At 40.0% G+C, this 17805-nt stretch overlaps 1 protein-coding gene across 3 annotated transcripts in view; it reads right to left on the bottom strand.

Moving 5' to 3' along the window:
• mical2b (microtubule associated monooxygenase, calponin and LIM domain containing 2b) overlaps nucleotides 1-17805 on the bottom strand; it is an 87704-nt gene that overhangs the window by 14143 nt on the left and 55756 nt on the right. Inside the window, exons 17-27 of one of the 3 annotated variants that reach the window (XM_051951855.1) lie at nucleotides 16187-16378; nucleotides 15847-16080; nucleotides 15653-15772; nucleotides 14020-14511; nucleotides 13064-13156; nucleotides 12826-12918; nucleotides 10923-11109; nucleotides 10499-10572; nucleotides 9827-9908; nucleotides 1673-1825; nucleotides 765-815 (exon numbers count right to left, since the gene is read on the bottom strand). In XM_051951855.1, the coding sequence (XP_051807815.1) occupies nucleotides 765-815; nucleotides 1673-1825; nucleotides 9827-9908; nucleotides 10499-10572; nucleotides 10923-11109; nucleotides 12826-12918; nucleotides 13064-13156; nucleotides 14020-14511; nucleotides 15653-15772; nucleotides 15847-16080; nucleotides 16187-16378 (1771 nt within the window). Of the gene's footprint in view, nucleotides 1-764; nucleotides 816-1672; nucleotides 1826-4121; nucleotides 6793-9826; nucleotides 9909-10498; nucleotides 10573-10922; nucleotides 11110-12825; nucleotides 12919-13063; nucleotides 13157-14019; nucleotides 14512-15652; nucleotides 15773-15846; nucleotides 16081-16186; nucleotides 16379-17805 lie in introns of those variants that run through there. The other 2 variants (XM_051951856.1, XM_022197335.2) reach the window with 2 other exon arrangements.

Raw genomic sequence — 17805 nt, forward strand, 5'->3', positions numbered from 1 at the left:
TTTTGTCTCGCTTGTGTCGTTTGTCCATTGTTTTGTCGCTTTTTAACTTTTTTTGTCAAATGTTTTGTCTCTTTTTTGTTCTGTTTTGAGTCCTTCGCTTCATTTTTCGTCGCTTTGTTTCTCAGATGTGTCGTTTTGTGTCTCATTTTTGTAATTTTTTGTCTTGGTTTTGGTCTTTTTTGTCTGACTTTTGTCATTTTGATCATAAAGTAAAATCCTCCATGGTTCAGTTCCAGATGTGACTAAATGTTGTTCCTTTGTAGACACTCTCTGATCTGGAAGTTGTAATGTGGAAATGATAAACTGAGGATGAATGTTGATGAAACTGAGCTTACTTTTAAATTTAAGTCATTTCAGGTTGTTCATGATGTTCTGTAAAAAGATAATTCATTCAATGTGAATATTTTCAGAATGTAGTTTTTTGCACAAAGGAATATTTGGAGTTGTGTTTATTTATCAGTTCTGCTGTGATTTTACTGTCATCAGATTGGGCTGAATGTGGAACCTGAACTAAAATGAGTTGCTGCTTTACACACACATGACCTTTGATGGCATCGTATTCTTAATCCATGGGATTTAATGTGGAGCTGGTCACCCTTTGTAGCTATAACAGCCTCAAATCTTCTGAGACGACTTTCCACAAAGTTTAGGAGTGTTAATGGGAATTTCTGACCATTCTTCCAGAAGACACGGATGTTGGATGAGAGGTCCCGGCTCTCTAATTCATCTCAAGCGACATAAAATCAAAAAACAGAACTACTCACTCGCTCTGATCTTCCGCTTCCATCGATTATTGTGTTTGGTGTTCGGGTGATCTGCAGAGAAAAAGAGCAACACAACACTTTATTCTGGAGAAAAATGGCAGAATAATCTGTTAGAAATAGGAATTACTAGCATGTATAAGAAGCAATAGTTAGTAAGAAATAAAGCCAAGTTTATTTATGTCAAGTTTTCTGTGGAAAGATTAATCAAATGAACAAGAACACCAGTGAGATTCTGCTGTACTGTGACTCCATGAGGCTGGATTTAGGCTAATATCAACATGCTAACATATTACTTTAGGATGTTAGCAACAGGATCATTCATAAACTAAAAGTTCACTCCCAACTCCCTCAGAATCAGCTCACTGGTTTTCTACTATGAATGTTTTCAGTCTCCAACAATCAAATGCTTCATTTTCTGCATTCTAGTGAATCTTTATGCAGCAATTTCTGATTTTTTTGCATCAATTTATGATGGAAATGTCTGTATGTATATAACAGAAAACACAGAATTGAAGCATTATGTGACAATTCCAAATATAATGGAGTGCATATGGATCTAACTGTGTTTTTCTCCACAGATTCAGTGGAAGTTTAAACTCACAGTTCATGTTTATAATGCTAGGAGTACAGAAGACAACAAAACGTTGCATTGATCCTTATTGTGCAGGATCGTCCAGAGATGAGATAATAAAACTGAGTGAAGTGTGGGATAGCAGCTCTGACATATCAACTCTCGACTCCCCACTTCACCAGGGAGGAACTCCAACACAAACAAACGAGCTGCTGCTCCAAGTTCAGCCGGTTTAAGATCCTCCTCCTGGGAATATCATGTTTTCAAGCAATGACAGGAACTAAAACTCATTTGAGGAGCTTTGAGAGAAACAGGAGAACCCTTGGACCAGTCTAACCTTTGGTACCGTCCTGGTTCTGACGCTTTGGTTCGTCTTGTGTTGTTGGTTTCGCAGCAGAAGAAGCATCGACAGCCTCGTCGGCCATCTCAGTATCCTCAGGAACTCTGCTGTGACCTTTATCAAGCTGCTCTGAGTCGCTGGATGTCAATCCTGCAAATACAAACAGCGTGAGGCAATTAAATCTTAACTAGGGTTGAATTCATGCTAATTTATGTTGCAGTAACATTAACTAGGTCATACATCTCTACAGGACTTCAACACCAAAACTCAACTACTGCAGGTCAAAGTAAACTCATCAGGAACTACACATTATAATACTACACATCCCAACAACTTCACTAGAAGGAAATCTGTTTGGTTCCTGAAGACATTCCAGCTTCATTCAAGAGGTTTCCTCAGGTTTAACTGACTGGTGAGGAGTTCCAACCCAATGCAGTCCAATGAAACCAGGAGAGACTGAAGACCTAAAAAATGAAGGACACTACTTTGAGACTCTTTTGGACAGTGAAGACTGATTGTTGAGGAGTGAAGGAAGCCACAAAGGTTAAACTGGAACACAGGAGAGGGTCTACAACACCACTGATCAGGTACTTATAATCCAGTTCTGAGATCCCTCACCAGGCAGTTTCACCAGCATCAAGAACTTGTAGGTTTCCAGCTTTGACTTTCAAGTTAGTCAGGTAAATGAGTCTGAAATATGATGATGTAGGGTCTTATCCTAGATTTCAAGAACAGTCAGTAAACTTCCAATATTAATATTATTGGAGGGTGTTAACCTTTATCTAAACTCGTAAATTTGCAGAATCACTCTTATTTCTCTACTGTAAAACACTTTGGCTCAACAGATGTTGTGCTACATAACAATGACTGACCTTCAGTCACCCCTCCCCAGACAGTTTCACCACTAACACTTTTTAGGTTCTTGACCTTAACATGGAAACTAGTCAGGTAAGTGTGAATTATATTTTTTTAATGTAGAGTCTTAACTAAAATATTTAAAGTTCTTTGGTAAATGTACTCAAACTTATCTTGTGAGGTACACTCATAGCACCAATCTTATTCCTCTACTGGAAAGACCTTCGTCTTAAGTCATCTCTAACAAGGCCGTTTCATCGGCAGTAACACCTCATAGGTTATTAACCTACAGTTCAGTCCCCCTCCCCCGGAAGTGTCACTGCTATTAACACCTCTTAACCTTGAGTTAATTCCTACTTTCCCAAGTAGTTTCCCACCCATCCACACCTTGGCTCATCCATCCTCAGGCAGTTTCACTATAATACTACCATGATTCACGCTCCCCAGGTAGTTCAACAACCACTCAAACCTTGCACCATCACTCCCTCAGTAGTTTTTACCACCATCAACACCTTCTATCCTCCCTCCTCAGTAACTTTCATCACACTGACACCTTGAGTTGACTCTTGGATCGCCAATGGGCTTTGAATCACAATTTTTGGGGGTAAAAATAAAATCCCAGGATTCCCCACCAGACAGTTAGAACTGAGAAAACCTCTTTATACCCACATCTTCAAGAACCAAAAAGAAGTTGACTTGAGTTCTGTTGAAGGACTTAAGATTACCAAGACCTGAATGACTAAGAATCAAATTGTGACAAACAGAAACACAGAACTACACAATACAGATGTTCTAGTGAAGCCTTTTAAACATACAGCATTTAAATGCATTTCCCTCCAGTTTTCTAACTTAACAGTTTAACACTGATCTTCATTCATGTACAGGCACCAACAAAACAAAAACAATCACATATAAGTACTCACAGAGAAATGAAGTCAACAAAGTAAAGAATCTTTCCAAAGGTGATTCCACTCGGTCACAGCAAAGAAATAGAAATATCTTGTAACCAAAGTTTACTCCTACTGCTCAGGTTCTCATTTTGGATTTTTCCAGGAGATTTAAGAGCCATAGCATCAAATGAAATAAAAATAAAATCCCACAAACGATATAGATACCAAACCCAGAGGAAAGGACAGAGAAGACCCGCTAGCAGAACCCATGAGGAAGCCGACAGTAAGATTCACTTCAGTTCTGTTCAGGTTCTTCTAGCTGAACAGTGTTTAAATGAAGCTTTTGCAAATTTTTCATTTCAAACTTTTGGCAGCATTTGAAGCTAACTAATTAAAATTATAGAACTGGCTGCATAATTACAGCTTCTCAGCTTCTTCATCAGATGTTATGAAGCTTGGGTTAATCGTTGAGTTAACAGAAGCTGTGATCGTGAACGTGATTCAAGTGGTGATGTTAGCTCAACTTAGCACAGAGGTGGAAGGGAAAGGGACTTACTTCTCTTGAGATTGTTAATTTTGTTGTTAAGAGACGTAGAAATATGGTGAAATTTTACCGCTAAATAGTGAGAGTTGCCCGCGGGCTAACTGTTCGATCCCGACTAGTTATCCAAATAATCGGCAACAAACGACGACGCAAGTAATTTATGTAATCAAACTGATTTATTTTCGAATATATTTACAGCTTATAAATATCATAAATTAAGCAATGTTACAGTAATTCTGGACAGATAACAAGGCTGGCAGGCTGTGTTTGGACTTGATCCAAACACAGCTACAAAACATGGACAGTACAGCCGACAGAGTGAATCTGGCGATGTGCAAAAAGCTGCGACTAAGCCGCTGATGTCCTGAGCAAAGACTAGGAGCTACATGACAGAGATCTGGAGAGGGGCTCTGAAGGAGGGAGGCATCCTTCTGAAACAGACATGTGGACAAATACGTTACCGATAAACCGGCCTACGTAGAGGACAGGCTGCTCTTCAGAAACAGAATAAATCCAGGGGCATTCAGATGGATGTTTGGTGTTAAGGAGGTTAAGGACAAGCACAGCAAAACATGAGTGTTAGGAGGGTTAGCATGACGGCAAACTAAGAGAACTACTATAAAAGGTGCTATGTGTGCAGTTTTTCTTCGGACAACTGAATTTGTTCCGTGTCCAACGAGGCAATTTTTCTCCGTCTTACAGCACGTTTGTTTTTTAGAAACGTCTGGAGTTAACGTCACGTATTCCAGTAACATAAGCCCAATTCTTGACCAGAAAGGTTCCAGAAAGGAAGAGTCTAGGTGAGATGCTTTTTGTAAAAGGCAACATCTCTGGACATTGGTCTTTGTCATGGTGTCCCATTGCTAGCTAAACCCTCACAATGCTTTCTACTCAGCAACATGAACCACATGTAGTCCGAGTGTCTGCCACAGGTGTCAATAAGGGAGCTGGATGACAGAGCTGTAAATTATGAGTAATTTTCTTGACGGTGTTATCAATTGGTACCAATCAAATTGGATGCCATGGACATACATCATGTGCTGATCGTTCTTTTCTGAACAGTTACACGATTTAGGCCACAAAGTTAGCTATGCTGCATACAGCATTGAGATATAAGATGCTGTCCAGGTCAATCCCAATTTGTCTCAAATGTAAAAGCTCTGGAGGACGACATTAACTGTCACAGAAGTCTTTGTCACGGTGCACGTTGCTAGCAAAACTCCCACAATGCTCTCAGTTTGCAAACATGAACTGCCTGTAATTCGAGTGAACACCTCGGCCTGCTGACAACAGCAGAACGACATTAGAGGTGCAAATTTTCAGTAGTTTCCTCTGCAGCATTATTGATTTATTTCGATGAAACAGAGCACCATGGACAGTTTTCATGTGCTGATGTTGCTATTTCGGTCAAAGGACACATCGTTTCGGTCACACTGTATAAAAATACGGTTCTGGTCAGTCCCAGTTTCATCTCATATGCATGACTCTCAGAGACCATTAACCATCTCAGAAGTCTTTGTCATGGTGACTTGTTGCTAGCTAAAGCCCCACAATGCTTTCTACTTAGCAACATGTACCACATGTAGTCCAAGTGTCTGCCACAGGTGTCAATAACACTGTCTTTGTTGATTGTAGGGTGTTTCCAACACGAGTTCTTGCCTGATGTCATTAATCACCACAGAAGTCTTCGCCATGGTGCCCCGTTGCTGCTAAACTCCCACAATGCTCTCAGTTTGCCAACATGAACTGCTTGTTGTTTGAGTGACATCTCCATCCACCAAAACACATGTCAAAGGGAGAACACAATTTGTGGCTGGATGTTACAGCTGCAAATTATGAACAGTTTTCTTTACAGCGTCATTTATCAATATCGATCAAATTGAACACAGTGGAAAGTCACTGAGATATATGATACTGTCCTGGTCAATCCTAGTTTATCTCAAATGTATGACCTATGTTTGGAGGCCATTAAGCAACATGTAAGTCTGTGTCATGGTGCTCCTTGCTAGTAGGACCTCTCTAACGCCTATGGAGCTCTATCTCTTTAAAAATAAAAAAAAAACTTTGCCAATATGAACTGCCTGTTGTCCAAGTTACGCCTGCATCAGCTCTCATCAAGTGTCCTAATCAATCCAAGTTCGTCTCAAATGTATGACCGCTGTTTGGATCTCATTAACCACCACAGAAGTTTTTGTCATGGTGCCCACTGCTGCTAAACTCCCACAGTGCTCTCTGCTTTAACCTCCTATGGTCTCTACAGTATTAAACAGTCAGAGGCTCCACCTGGTGGAACAACCAGGAACTACAGCTGATCTACATTTACTGACATGCATACAGAGAAAACTGATTATTGCCAACTTTTCCAGCATGTGAGTCAAACAATGGCCGATGGATCTTTACAACAAGGATCTTGACCACCTACCTAATATTGAGGATCAGTTTGGATCAAAATTATCCAAAGCTTTGGATGAATCATCCAATTAAATGATATGGAAATATCATAGGTTTTGGTCTTTTCATTAAATTACTTTACCATCACTGGTGGTGTCAAGTCGTTAGCTTAATTCTCTTATGTATTTACTGCAGTTTAAGCCGGCTTTAATATTTGTTTGGTCTTTAAAGTATCATAGCGTCACACATAACACCTTCACCAACTCATGCTGGTTTGTGAATGGTTAATTTTAGGTTAAACTGAAAAGGGGGCGGAGCTACAAAGGAAGCTATTGCAAAAGCAACAAGACCTTATGGCCGAAGCTGGCCAATCGTCACCTTCCCCGCTGGCAGGAATCAGCCAATCAGAGGGTGCAGCATTGGAAACTTGTAACAGACTGAACAAAATGAAGTGAACGAGACAGAGGAGAACGAATTTGGGAGGAAAAATGGATAAAATGTGGGGGAAAATGGAAGATGGAAAGAAGATAGAGTGCTGAGAATTAGAAGAACTAGAATTGTCGGCATTAAAGTCTTTACAATAAGACACAAGTACAAAATGAAACCAAACAATCAGAACGGAACTCAACTTAGGCATCATTTACAACAAAGAATACAACAGAAAATAGCCACAAATAAAAGCACCAACTGAAGTAAAATAAACAAAGTGAAAGCTGTTTTCACTGAGTCAAGAGGAACTTAAAGTTGTTGGGTTTGTGTGAAATAAAAGATAGACCAGTCTGCAGTGACTGGTTTTTACTGATCTGGGCACAAAAAATGATTATAAAGTCCAAGATAGTTTGAAATGGAATTCTCAGTTACTTTTATAATTCAATACAAGAAAAGAAATGTGTTCTTTCATAAAAAAACACAGAATCTTAAAGTAACTTTGGACTCTCTTGTAACAAACTCCTAAAAAAGTAAAAGTTTAATGGAGTTCCTGATTTGGTTGGCTTTTATAATTGGAGTTTCACCCACAAATTGCAGATATTCAAAATAAATTATCAGTTGATAATGAAAAATAAAAAGTAAAGAACCCTGAATACATTGAGTGTAATGAGTTAATTATTTTAAACAAAATACATGAAATGAAAACCCTCTAAATACTAAAGCTATTTCTTGTAATTGCATTAGAGAAAGAATAATACTGTTTTGGCATTTCCATTGCACACCTCTGAGAAGCAGAGTGAAGGTGCAGCAGGCGATATGCAGTGAGTAAAAAAAAAAAACGACAAAACACGTCCAGTTTTAAAGGTTAGATTCAGAGGGGCAGTTCCAGGTCACTGCTGCCATTAAAGAGACGATATTCTGCACATTTAAAGGTTCAGAAGGAGAATTTTGGGGTTTACTAGAGCATGTTTACGAGATTTAATGATCAGAAAATGTCCTCATTCTGTCCTCCAGCTCCTCTTAGCTTCTGTCTCCAACTATGGAGACAAATTTTAGACAATATTCTAACATTGCTGGCTATCAATTAATGATGAGTGATCTAGTTTTAATCGCAGACATTCACTGGAAAGGCTGGTTTCATTAGATACTCAGTTACAGGAAGCTGATGGGTCACCTTCATACATAAGGTCATTGAGCATCAGATGAGTCTTTGTCATGGTGCCCATTGCTGTTTAACTCCCACAATGCTCTCTGCTTTAACTGTAGTCTGAGTGACGCCTCCTCTGGTCTCTACAGGATTAAACAGGAAGAGGCTCCACCTGGTGGAACAACCAGGAACTACAACTGATCTAAAAAACATTTACTGACATGCACGACCTTCTTCTCTTATATTTTGCGATTTTATCTCTTGTTTTTGTCATTTTGTCTCATTTTTGTCATTTATGTCTCCTTCTCGTCATTTTGTTTGCCTCGTTTTTGTGTCCTATTATTGTTTTGGGTCTTCTTTCTCTCAATTTGTGTCTCATTTGTGTTGAGTTGTTACTTTTTGTTGCTTTATGACTTGAGTTGTGGTACCTCTTTTGTTTCAGACTGTTATTCTTTCATTCTGGCAGGTATCTATTAAGCATCATAGAAGTCTTTGTCACGGCGCCCATTGCTGATAAACTCCCACAATGCTTTAACATGAACTGCAGTCTGAGTAGTCTGAGTGACGCCTCCTCTGGTCTCTACAGGATTAAACAGGAAGAGGCTCCACCTGGTGGAACAACCAGGAACTACAGCTGATCTATGATACTCAAAGTGCACCTAAGGACCAATTTTTAAAGTGGGCTTATGTTTTCTTACATCGCCCGTGACATTTAATACTTTTTTTCTATGATTGTCATAGTTATCAGCTGTAAGTCAACAAAATTGAACCGTTTCATCCTTTTTTGTTTGTTTTTACAGTCAACATGTAAATTAACAGACATAGTCACAGGTAATTTCTTTTCCAAGATAATGTCCTACAGGGCACAATGGAAGGGGCAGGACTTCCCATTTCCAGACTTATCTGCATAGCGCTGCATCAGCACTGGAGAATGGTCTGCTGTACCTCATTATCATTCTGTTATTGGGGGAGAAAAGCACTCTGACTTTTTTTTTTTTTTTTTTAAGTTGACTGCAGTTGTATTGGATGAAGCTAAGCCCAGGATGTAGGGATGGTGCCCCGGCAACACAGTGTTGAGGAAACTGCTTTGGTGGAAAATTTATTTGGAACATTTACTGGACGACACAGACCTGAATCAAGGCGGAGCAGTGTTCTTTATGTTGGACAATAACTACATTTGGGCCTTTGTAAGTTTGCAGAGCAGATTTATAAGACATTGACAGAAAAAGGAACCTCAGAAGCAGAATATAGGCTCTTTAAAGGTTCGTGGTACGCGAACAAAACTGGTTCTTTGAGGCTTAAGATATAAACCTCTAGCTGATGCTAACAGTAGCCTGGAACTAGCCAATGTGAGTCAGAGATCAACACCAAACATGTACCAGGAGATCTGACTGCTAGCACAAGGGCTAAATACACAATAAACCTGGAAGGCAGTGTGCTTAAGTTGGATTTTTGTTCTACTGTTGTCTCAAAATGAAGGCAGTGGAAGGTAATCTAGCAACTATTTAAGCTGCTGATGGCTTCAAAAACAGAAAACTCAAAGAACAATGTAGGAATGTAGGAGGTACAGCTGCTATTTGGTGTCATGGAGGTTAAACCGTAGACGTCATAGCTCAGACTGGCTCCCAGCTACTAGCCGCTGAGCTGCTGCTGTGCCAGCCGGTGCTCCTGGTAGATCTGAGCCAGAACCTCATGCATCATGCAGAGCAGAGGGCCGCCGAGGCTCAGCAGCTCGTACAGGAACACGTAGTCCTGAGAGTAGCTCCGGACGTGGGATCGGACGGCCGCCACAGAATCACAAACATTTCCCAACAGCCGCCGAGGCAACAAACAAACCGCCCGACTGGCCCGCCTCGGCCAGCTCAGGCCTCGCCTAAGCAAGGAAACCAGGGTACCTGAAGGCTCGATCTGGATGCTGCCGGCAGCTGAGAAGCTCCCGCTGTCCAACGACGACACTGCAGCACGACTTTGGTCCTCCTGGACGAACAAAAACACAAACCATGAGGGGCTATTTCATATAAAAACAACTGAATCAGACAAAACATCACCTCCTGCCTCCTTCAGAATCAGCTGCAAAGTTCTACCTTCATACTGGGAAGGTAGAACTTTGCAGAGTTCCAGGTCCTTGAAGTCCAGAAAGGAGAACGTTCTAGAGTAGGTCTACTCTAGAATGTTTTCCAGTTGTCGGTAGGTCTACTCTAGAACTTTCTCCAGTGGACATTCTCCTTTCCCGCTTCATTCAGAACTGGAGACTTACAGGTCCTTGAAATCCACAGAAAGCTCTACAGAAGCTCTAGAATTTTTATCAAGAGGTAGGTCTACTCTAGAACTTCATCAACGGGTAGGTATACTCTAGAACTTTCGTCAAAGGGTAGGTATACTCTAGAACTTCATCAAGGGGTAGGTATACTCTAGAACGTCCCCTGCAGAAAGTTCTACAGAAGACCTACCAACAACTGGATAGTTGTTTTCACTTGGATGGATGTAAAACTGGTTGCAGTTTTTACCAGAACTCAGATGTGTTTTCATCCAGATTTATCACTTTTTGTCGCTGCAGTGTTTCTTACCGCTCTCCTTCTGAATCTGCTGTGGTGATTGCTGGATTGGCGCTGGGCATAATGCATCTTGCAGTAGAATTTTGCTGTAAATTAAACACAAAAAGAACCCATAAAAGTCACTCAGCTTTGCCCAAAACAAGCAAAAATTAATCTAAAATAGCATTTTCATAAGTAGTGAGAGTTTGACGTCATGTTTTGAGGTTAAACTCTCACTATTCTACCATGTGCTTTCTGACATGCACAACCTTCTTCTCTTTTCTGCCTTATTGATTTGATTGATGCATTTTTCATTAGTGAAATTAAATGATCAGCTCTACATACATCCAAATCTACATTTCAACTAACTTTGCACATGCAATAACAACATGTAGACTTTTATGAAGACTAGTTTTAATGAGTCAAGGCATCCACAGTGACAGCGAATCAAACTCACCCTCCTGAGAGTCGAAGGTGTGTCCTCCCAGTCGAAGGGTGCAGTTACAGATGTCGCATCGGAAACATTCGCGGTGGAAGAAGTAGCCCTCGGCGCTGAGTCTCTCCATCACGTAAACCCGCTTGGTGCAGAAGTGGCAGATGTCGCTGCCGCCGAGGCCAGGAGGGAACTCCTTACGTACCACGCACTGAGAGGGAGAAGACCAGGAGAGGGTTAGGAAAAGCTTAGATGACTCCTCCTGGTATGTTTTTAGGGATGTTGGCGTCCAGTAGATGCCTGAAGGGGAAAAAAGGTTCACGCAAAACAAAACTGCAAGTCAGATTAAAGCATAGAGATGTTAACCACGTTGGTGTGTTAACACCACAAATCTACGTCAGATCCTTTGTTTCCATCTGCTGATACATAGATGTCAAAGAAAGAGAGACAATTTGTGGTGGGATGCGACATAATGGATTAATCAATAACACAAAATGAACACAATGGATGTTTACAGTCAATGAAATCTGTTAAACAGGCCACTGAGATACAGAAACACTGACCTGGTTGATTCTAGGGTGTTCAAACACATGAGCTCTGGTTTCAAAGTCATTAACCACCACTGAAGTCTTTGTCATGGTGCCCTTTTACTAACTAAACTCCCACAATGCTCTCTGCTTCAACATAAACTGAAGTCTGAGTGATGCCTCCTCTGGTTTCTACAGCATTAAACAGGAAGACGCTCCACCTGGTGGAACAACCAGGTACTACAGCTGATACAGTTTCTGACATGCATGACCTTCGTCTTCTTTTGTCGTCAGTTACACACTACCGTCCAAAAGTTTGACGTCACTTAGAAATGTCCTTATTTTTGAAAGAAAATATTTTTTTCAATAAAGATATCGTTAAATGAATGATAAATCCAGTCTAGAAATTGTTAATGTGGTAAATGACTATTGTAGCTGTAAACGGCTGATTTTTAATGGAATATTTCCATAGGGGTACAGAGGAACATTTCCAGCAACCATCACTCCTGTGTTCTAATGCTATATTGTGTTAGCTAACGGTGTTGAAAGGCTCATTGATGATTAGAAAACCCTTGTGCAGTTATGTTAGCACATGGATAAAAGTGGGAGTTTTCATGGAATACATGAAATTGTCTGGATGACCCCAAACTGTTGAATGGTAGCATAGATATAATACATATTTTAAAACTGGTTAAATGAAATGATTAACAATTAGTTGTTAACCTCCCTAATTCTCACTTTCTTTGCATTTCTTGAGAGCTGTTATGAACTTACTAAACATTAAATGATCGGATCAGATAATATAAACTACGGATTAAAGACAGTTGTACCATCACAGAGATGTGAAACATATCGCCCAACCAGACTATCTTTAAGGGATTCAAAGTTGAAAGACTAGAGGCTGGTTTTGTTCTTCAAATGCGAAAGTTTACTCAAATGAAGTCGACTTTTCAACTTTTCTCACCAATTTTCCAATCAATGTCCACTTTTAACTAAAACCCAAGATAGTTGTCAGTTTAGTCAAAGGTGCCTTCGACTTCCGTTGAGCTGACGTCATGCTGGTTGAATCCCACACCGCTACCAACAGCCAGTATCTGTGAGCATCAAACTAGTCAAGATCATCTAGTTACTCTGCAGCCAACAAGCTCTATGAGGCCAAGCAGCTACTTAAAGTTAGCATTGCTTGGTAACTTTAACCAATGCTAGCACAGCAGCTAACACACCAGCTGCTGTTACTTTGCCTTCATTTACCCCTTTAGCCTTGCGAGCCCTTCCTGGCCAGGGAACTAGAGCCTGGAAAGGCAGATAACCTGTTGAAATTATCAGGTTGATGCTAGCCAGCAGAAACAACAACAAAAAGGAGCAGTGGGTTAGATTTCCTACGTCCACATGCATCTTACCGGTGCTGCATTGGGCCGGTGGTCGGTCTCATAGAGGATGGCCAGTAACTGAGCTTTAGCATCTATGGCTGACGATACCTTTCCAATCGTACGCTAACATTAATGCCAGGGGACAAGAGGAAAGAAACAGGAGAGGGAAAAGAAGAAACAGGAAACCACAGACTGTAGTTAGAGGGAAGGAAAAGCAGGAAATGTAGGATATACTATGAAATCATTGACCTGAGGTATGGACTGGTACCTCTTTACTGTAACTAGGAGCTCCAGTCGGACAACTCTCAGAGCGAACAACCGACTTTGGAGCGTTTCTTCTGGAGATCTCGAGCTTTGGGCTCTAAATAAACACCGGAAAAATGTACAATCATTCACGGTTTATCTACAGTTTGTCTCTTAAAACACAAGGGGATCAAGAACTGTCAAGAATTTACTTGTTTCTATGGGTTAGTTTGAACAAGTTGTCGGTCATTTTGAACTATTTTGGGTCATTTTGAGATGGTTTTCAATTCATTTCAAACCAGTTTCAAGTCATTGAGGACCATCTTTATTTTATTTAGGACAATTCTGAGCCATTTTGGACAAGTTTTAAGTAATTTCAGAAGAGATTCAAGTCATTTTTGTTAAAATATAGACCAAAGGCTGCATGGTTCATTGAAAAAATGAAACCATCTCCCTATATAGTGAGAGGAACTTTCTGGGGACACCCTTGTTTGAAGATTTTGGACTTCCTAAATTTTCAAGGGCCAACAATTATTCATTTTTGCCATTTTGCACAATTTTAAGCCATTTTTTGGTCATTTTGGACAGTTTTGGGTCCTTTTACATGGTTTTCAATTAATCTCAGACCAGTTTCAAGTCAATTTAGACCATCTTTATCTAATTTAGGAGAATTTTGAGCCACTTTGGATAAATTTCAAGTAATTTCATCCTCGATTCAAATCTTTGGTGAAATGTCGATCAAAGACTGGTTTTTAGTAGAAATATGGATCCATCCATAGATATACACTTACAGGAACTTCATGGAGACACTAGACCAGCCTGTACTGAATATTTTGGACTTTTTGTTTCCATTTTTAAGGAGCAGTAATTCAAAATATCTGAACTGACTTGGATTGACCCAGCAAAGACAGACTTCCTGTAGATTTTCAGATTAAAGGTCCTGGACTAACAGGCCATTGACATGCATGAAAAACTTGTTACCTTCTTGTGATTGTTTTCAGCTAATTTCTTATCATCAAATGTCTCCTGAGCAGCTTTACAGACCGCCTCCTGCTCATCTTCCTGATTGTTTTGTGAACTTTGATGTTTCCTGGTGTTTTCATCTAGAGAAGACGAGGTGATGTTTGTGTCCGATAACCGAGAGGAGATGTTCTGGTTCTCGTCTACGCGAGGCAAAGAAAGACAAGCAGCTGTTTTGTTGTCGGATGTAGAGGAATCGACATGAACAGAGGAAATTTGTTTGGTGTTTTCAGAGTCAGTGTGAGATGAAGGAGCAGAGGAGGAAGTCTTTTCCTTTTGTCCAGGACTGTAGAGGGGAACAGAGGAGAAACCAGCCTGGATGGTGGGATCAGGAACTGGATGGACCACAGAGAAGATACTGGAGCTCTTAGACACTGACAGAGGAGGAGGAGGAGGGGATGAAGAACGAGGAGGAGGTGATGAAAAAGGAGGACAGGAGGTAGAAGGTTCCACCTAAAGAACAGGAGCAGGACTGAAGTTAGAGCAGAAGAAAAGGAATGAAACGGTCTAAAGAAAAATAACTCTGTGACAAAGTCTGCAATTAAACTAAACAAAGATGTTTTCATGAAAATAAATTTCACAAAACTCTCAGAGAAGGAATCTTGATGTGATGGCGCACAATAATATTTATAATATTGCTAACAAAGCTGTCAATATAGCATTTTATTGACAGCTATTTATTTCCAACACTATTCTTTTAATCTTTTAAACTTTGGCCTGCATGTTTGTATGAACTTTAGAATGTAAATGAAGTTGATTTTCTCTTTTAGTTCACAAGCTTTTATATAATAAACAGAGGAAACAACAGGAAAAGTGTGTTAGATGATGCTGATCTCCTGATTTTAAAATTTGGCAGCAATAAAATGAATAAAACCTATAACATGCAAATTTTAGTTGCTTCGAACGCACTTCAAACCATTTTAGTGACAAAAAGCACAGAAAACAAGCTAAAGCACATGCAGACAAATGAAGAAAAGCAGCAAATGAAACTCCCAGAAAACAAAACAATAATTAAAGCCGCAAGTAGTGTTGAACGGGTCGTCATGCATGTCGAGGTGTTGAGACTTAGCTGAGCAAATTCAAGGACTACATCACAAAGTTTCTACCAACGGTACATGCAAATTGAATGCCTAAACTTCCAGTCACCAGTAGGTGGCGCTATGACTGACTCTTGTCCAGCAAATAAAGTTTGGTCCAGACTGGATCATGTGCAGCTCAGATTCAAACACTTCATTCGCCACAGACATGATGTTTGATGACTAGTCATCATTCTCTCCATCAATCATCAACAACATCTTTAGTTTGTGTCACCATATTTGAGGTTAATTCAGTCAACCGGGTACCAACAGTCCATCAAAGTGTGAAACGTGTCATTTCCTGTTGCCAGCAGGTGGCACTATGACTGTGAATGGACATTATGATATGGATGTGATCAGGACTGGACTCTGATCAAACCTGTAGCGTTTCAGGCAGATCGGTGCTTGTGAAACTACACAACACTGCGTTTCATCCACACATGCATCAGCCTCCAGATGTTTAGATGTTACTGTATTGTTACGGTGAACATGCTGCAGTGAAAACGCTCATGAACAACCTGCGAGCCGCAAACAGCAGCAGGTTTGTTGGACCCGGTGAACATGGAGGACAGGAGGTCGGCTCGCTCTTTGATGCTCCGTCTGGAAAACTCTCTGGACGACACTTTGTGGAGTTTTCTCTGAAGGAAACAGCAGCCGGCCGTCAGAGAGGGAAGAAGGACCAGAAAGTCAACAGAAGAGGCTTTAAAGTCACCTGATCGGAGGACGGATCGACGCTCGGAGCGGCTGGGGGGTCAGGAGACGTGCATTCTGGGAGCTCATTGTGTGAAGTAGGCGGGGCTAACAGGGTTGTGGGCGGGGCTAACAGGTATTTGGAAGGAGATGGGGATCGACTGGAGCTGCTCTCAGAGCTTTTAGATAACGGGAAGGAAGCGGTTTGTTGGAGCACAGAAGTGGGATTCTCCAGGAGCTGCAGGTAGATGGATGGCTGGAAACCACAGAAGAAGAAGAAGAAACAGGAAGTAGAAGAAGGAAGTAGAGTGTGAACAGGTGAGACAGATGACTGAGGGAAGAGAACAGGTGAGCAGACGTACCTGCCACCTGGGCCGAGCAGGAGGCTGAGGAGGAGGAGGAGCAGTGACGAGTTTAGGCTTCGCAAAACGAGGGTTCTCCTCCTCCTCTTCATCATCATCATCATCATCATCATCATCATCATCATCATCATCAGAGGGGAGGAGAACGGGGGAGGAGGAAGGAGACGGAGGAAAGGAAAGATCCTCATCAGGCTGAAGGAAGGAAATGAAATAAGGAAGGAAACAAAGGAAAGGAAATAAGAGAAGGAAACAAGAAAGAGAAAGAAAGAAAATAAGGAAAAGAAATGAGGAAGGGAATAAAACAAAGGAAATGAAATAAGGAAGAAAAGGAAATAAGGAAGGAAATAAAGGAAAGGAAATAAGAGAGAAAAGAAAGAAAGAAAGAAAGAAAGAAAGAAAGAAAGAAAGAAAGGAAATAAATGAAGGAAAGGAAATGAGGAAGGGAACAAAATAAGGAAGGAAACAAAGGAAAGGAAATAAGAGAAGGAAACAAGAAAGAGAAAGAAAGAAAATAAGGAAAAGAAATGAGGAAGGGAATAAAACAAAGGAAATGAAATAAGGAAGAAAAGGAAATAAGGAAGGAAATAAAGGAAAGGAAATAAGAGAGAAAAAGAAAGAAAGAAAGAAAGAAAGAAAGAAAGAAAGGAAATAAATGAAGGAAAGGAAATGAGGAAGGGAACAAAATAAGGAAGGAAACAAAGGAAAGGAAATAAGAGAAGGAAACAAGAAAGAGAAAGAAAGAAAATAAGGAAAAGAAATGAGGAAGGGAATAAAACAAAGGAAATGAAATAAGGAAGAAAAGGAAATAAGGAAGGAAATAAAGGAAAGGAAATAAGAGAGAAAAGAAAGAAAGAAGGAAGGAAATAAAGGAAAGGAAATAAGAGAGAAAAGAAAGAAAGAAAGAAAGAAAGAAAGAAAGAAAGAAAGAAAGGAAATAAATGAAGGAAAGGAAATGAGGAAGGGAACAAAATAAGGAAGGTAACAAAGGAAAGGAAATAAGAGAAGGAAACAAGAAAGAGAAAGAAAGAAAATAAGGAAAAGAAATGAGGAAGGGAATAAAACAAAGGAAATGAAATAAGGAAGAAAAGGAAATAAGGAAGGAAATAAAGGAAAGGAAATAAGAGAGAGAAAAAGAAAGAAAGAAAGAAAGAAAGAAAGAAAGAAAGAAAATAGGGAAAGAAAGGAAATAAATGAAGGAAAGGAAATGAGGAAGGGAACAAAATAAGGAAGGAACGGAGACAAGGAAAGGAAATAAAGGAAAAGGAAATAAAAAAAGTGGAAATAAGGAAATGAAATGAAATAAATAAAAAGAAAAGACATTAACAAAAGGAAGGAAGGAAATAAAATAAAAAGAAGGGAATGAATTAAGTTTAAAGAAGAAATAAAGAAATGAAATGAAATGAGGGAACGAAGGACAGAATATAAGGAAAGGAAATAAGGAAAGGAAAGATTTTAAACTTTCCGACGTTCCTTTAAAGTACCGTGTATGACATGAATCCAACAGAAAAACTACGGTAATCAAATCTCAGCTAAAAATCCTAATATTTCATCAAAATCTCTTTTTAATGTCTCTCTCCATAAATAAACTGTTTGCAGTAATCGGAGTCTGTAAAAAGTAA

The sequence above is a fragment of the Acanthochromis polyacanthus genome, chromosome 8 (genome assembly GCF_021347895.1).
Source record: "Acanthochromis polyacanthus isolate Apoly-LR-REF ecotype Palm Island chromosome 8, KAUST_Apoly_ChrSc, whole genome shotgun sequence".
Taxonomy (NCBI): Eukaryota; Metazoa; Chordata; class Actinopteri; family Pomacentridae; genus Acanthochromis; species Acanthochromis polyacanthus.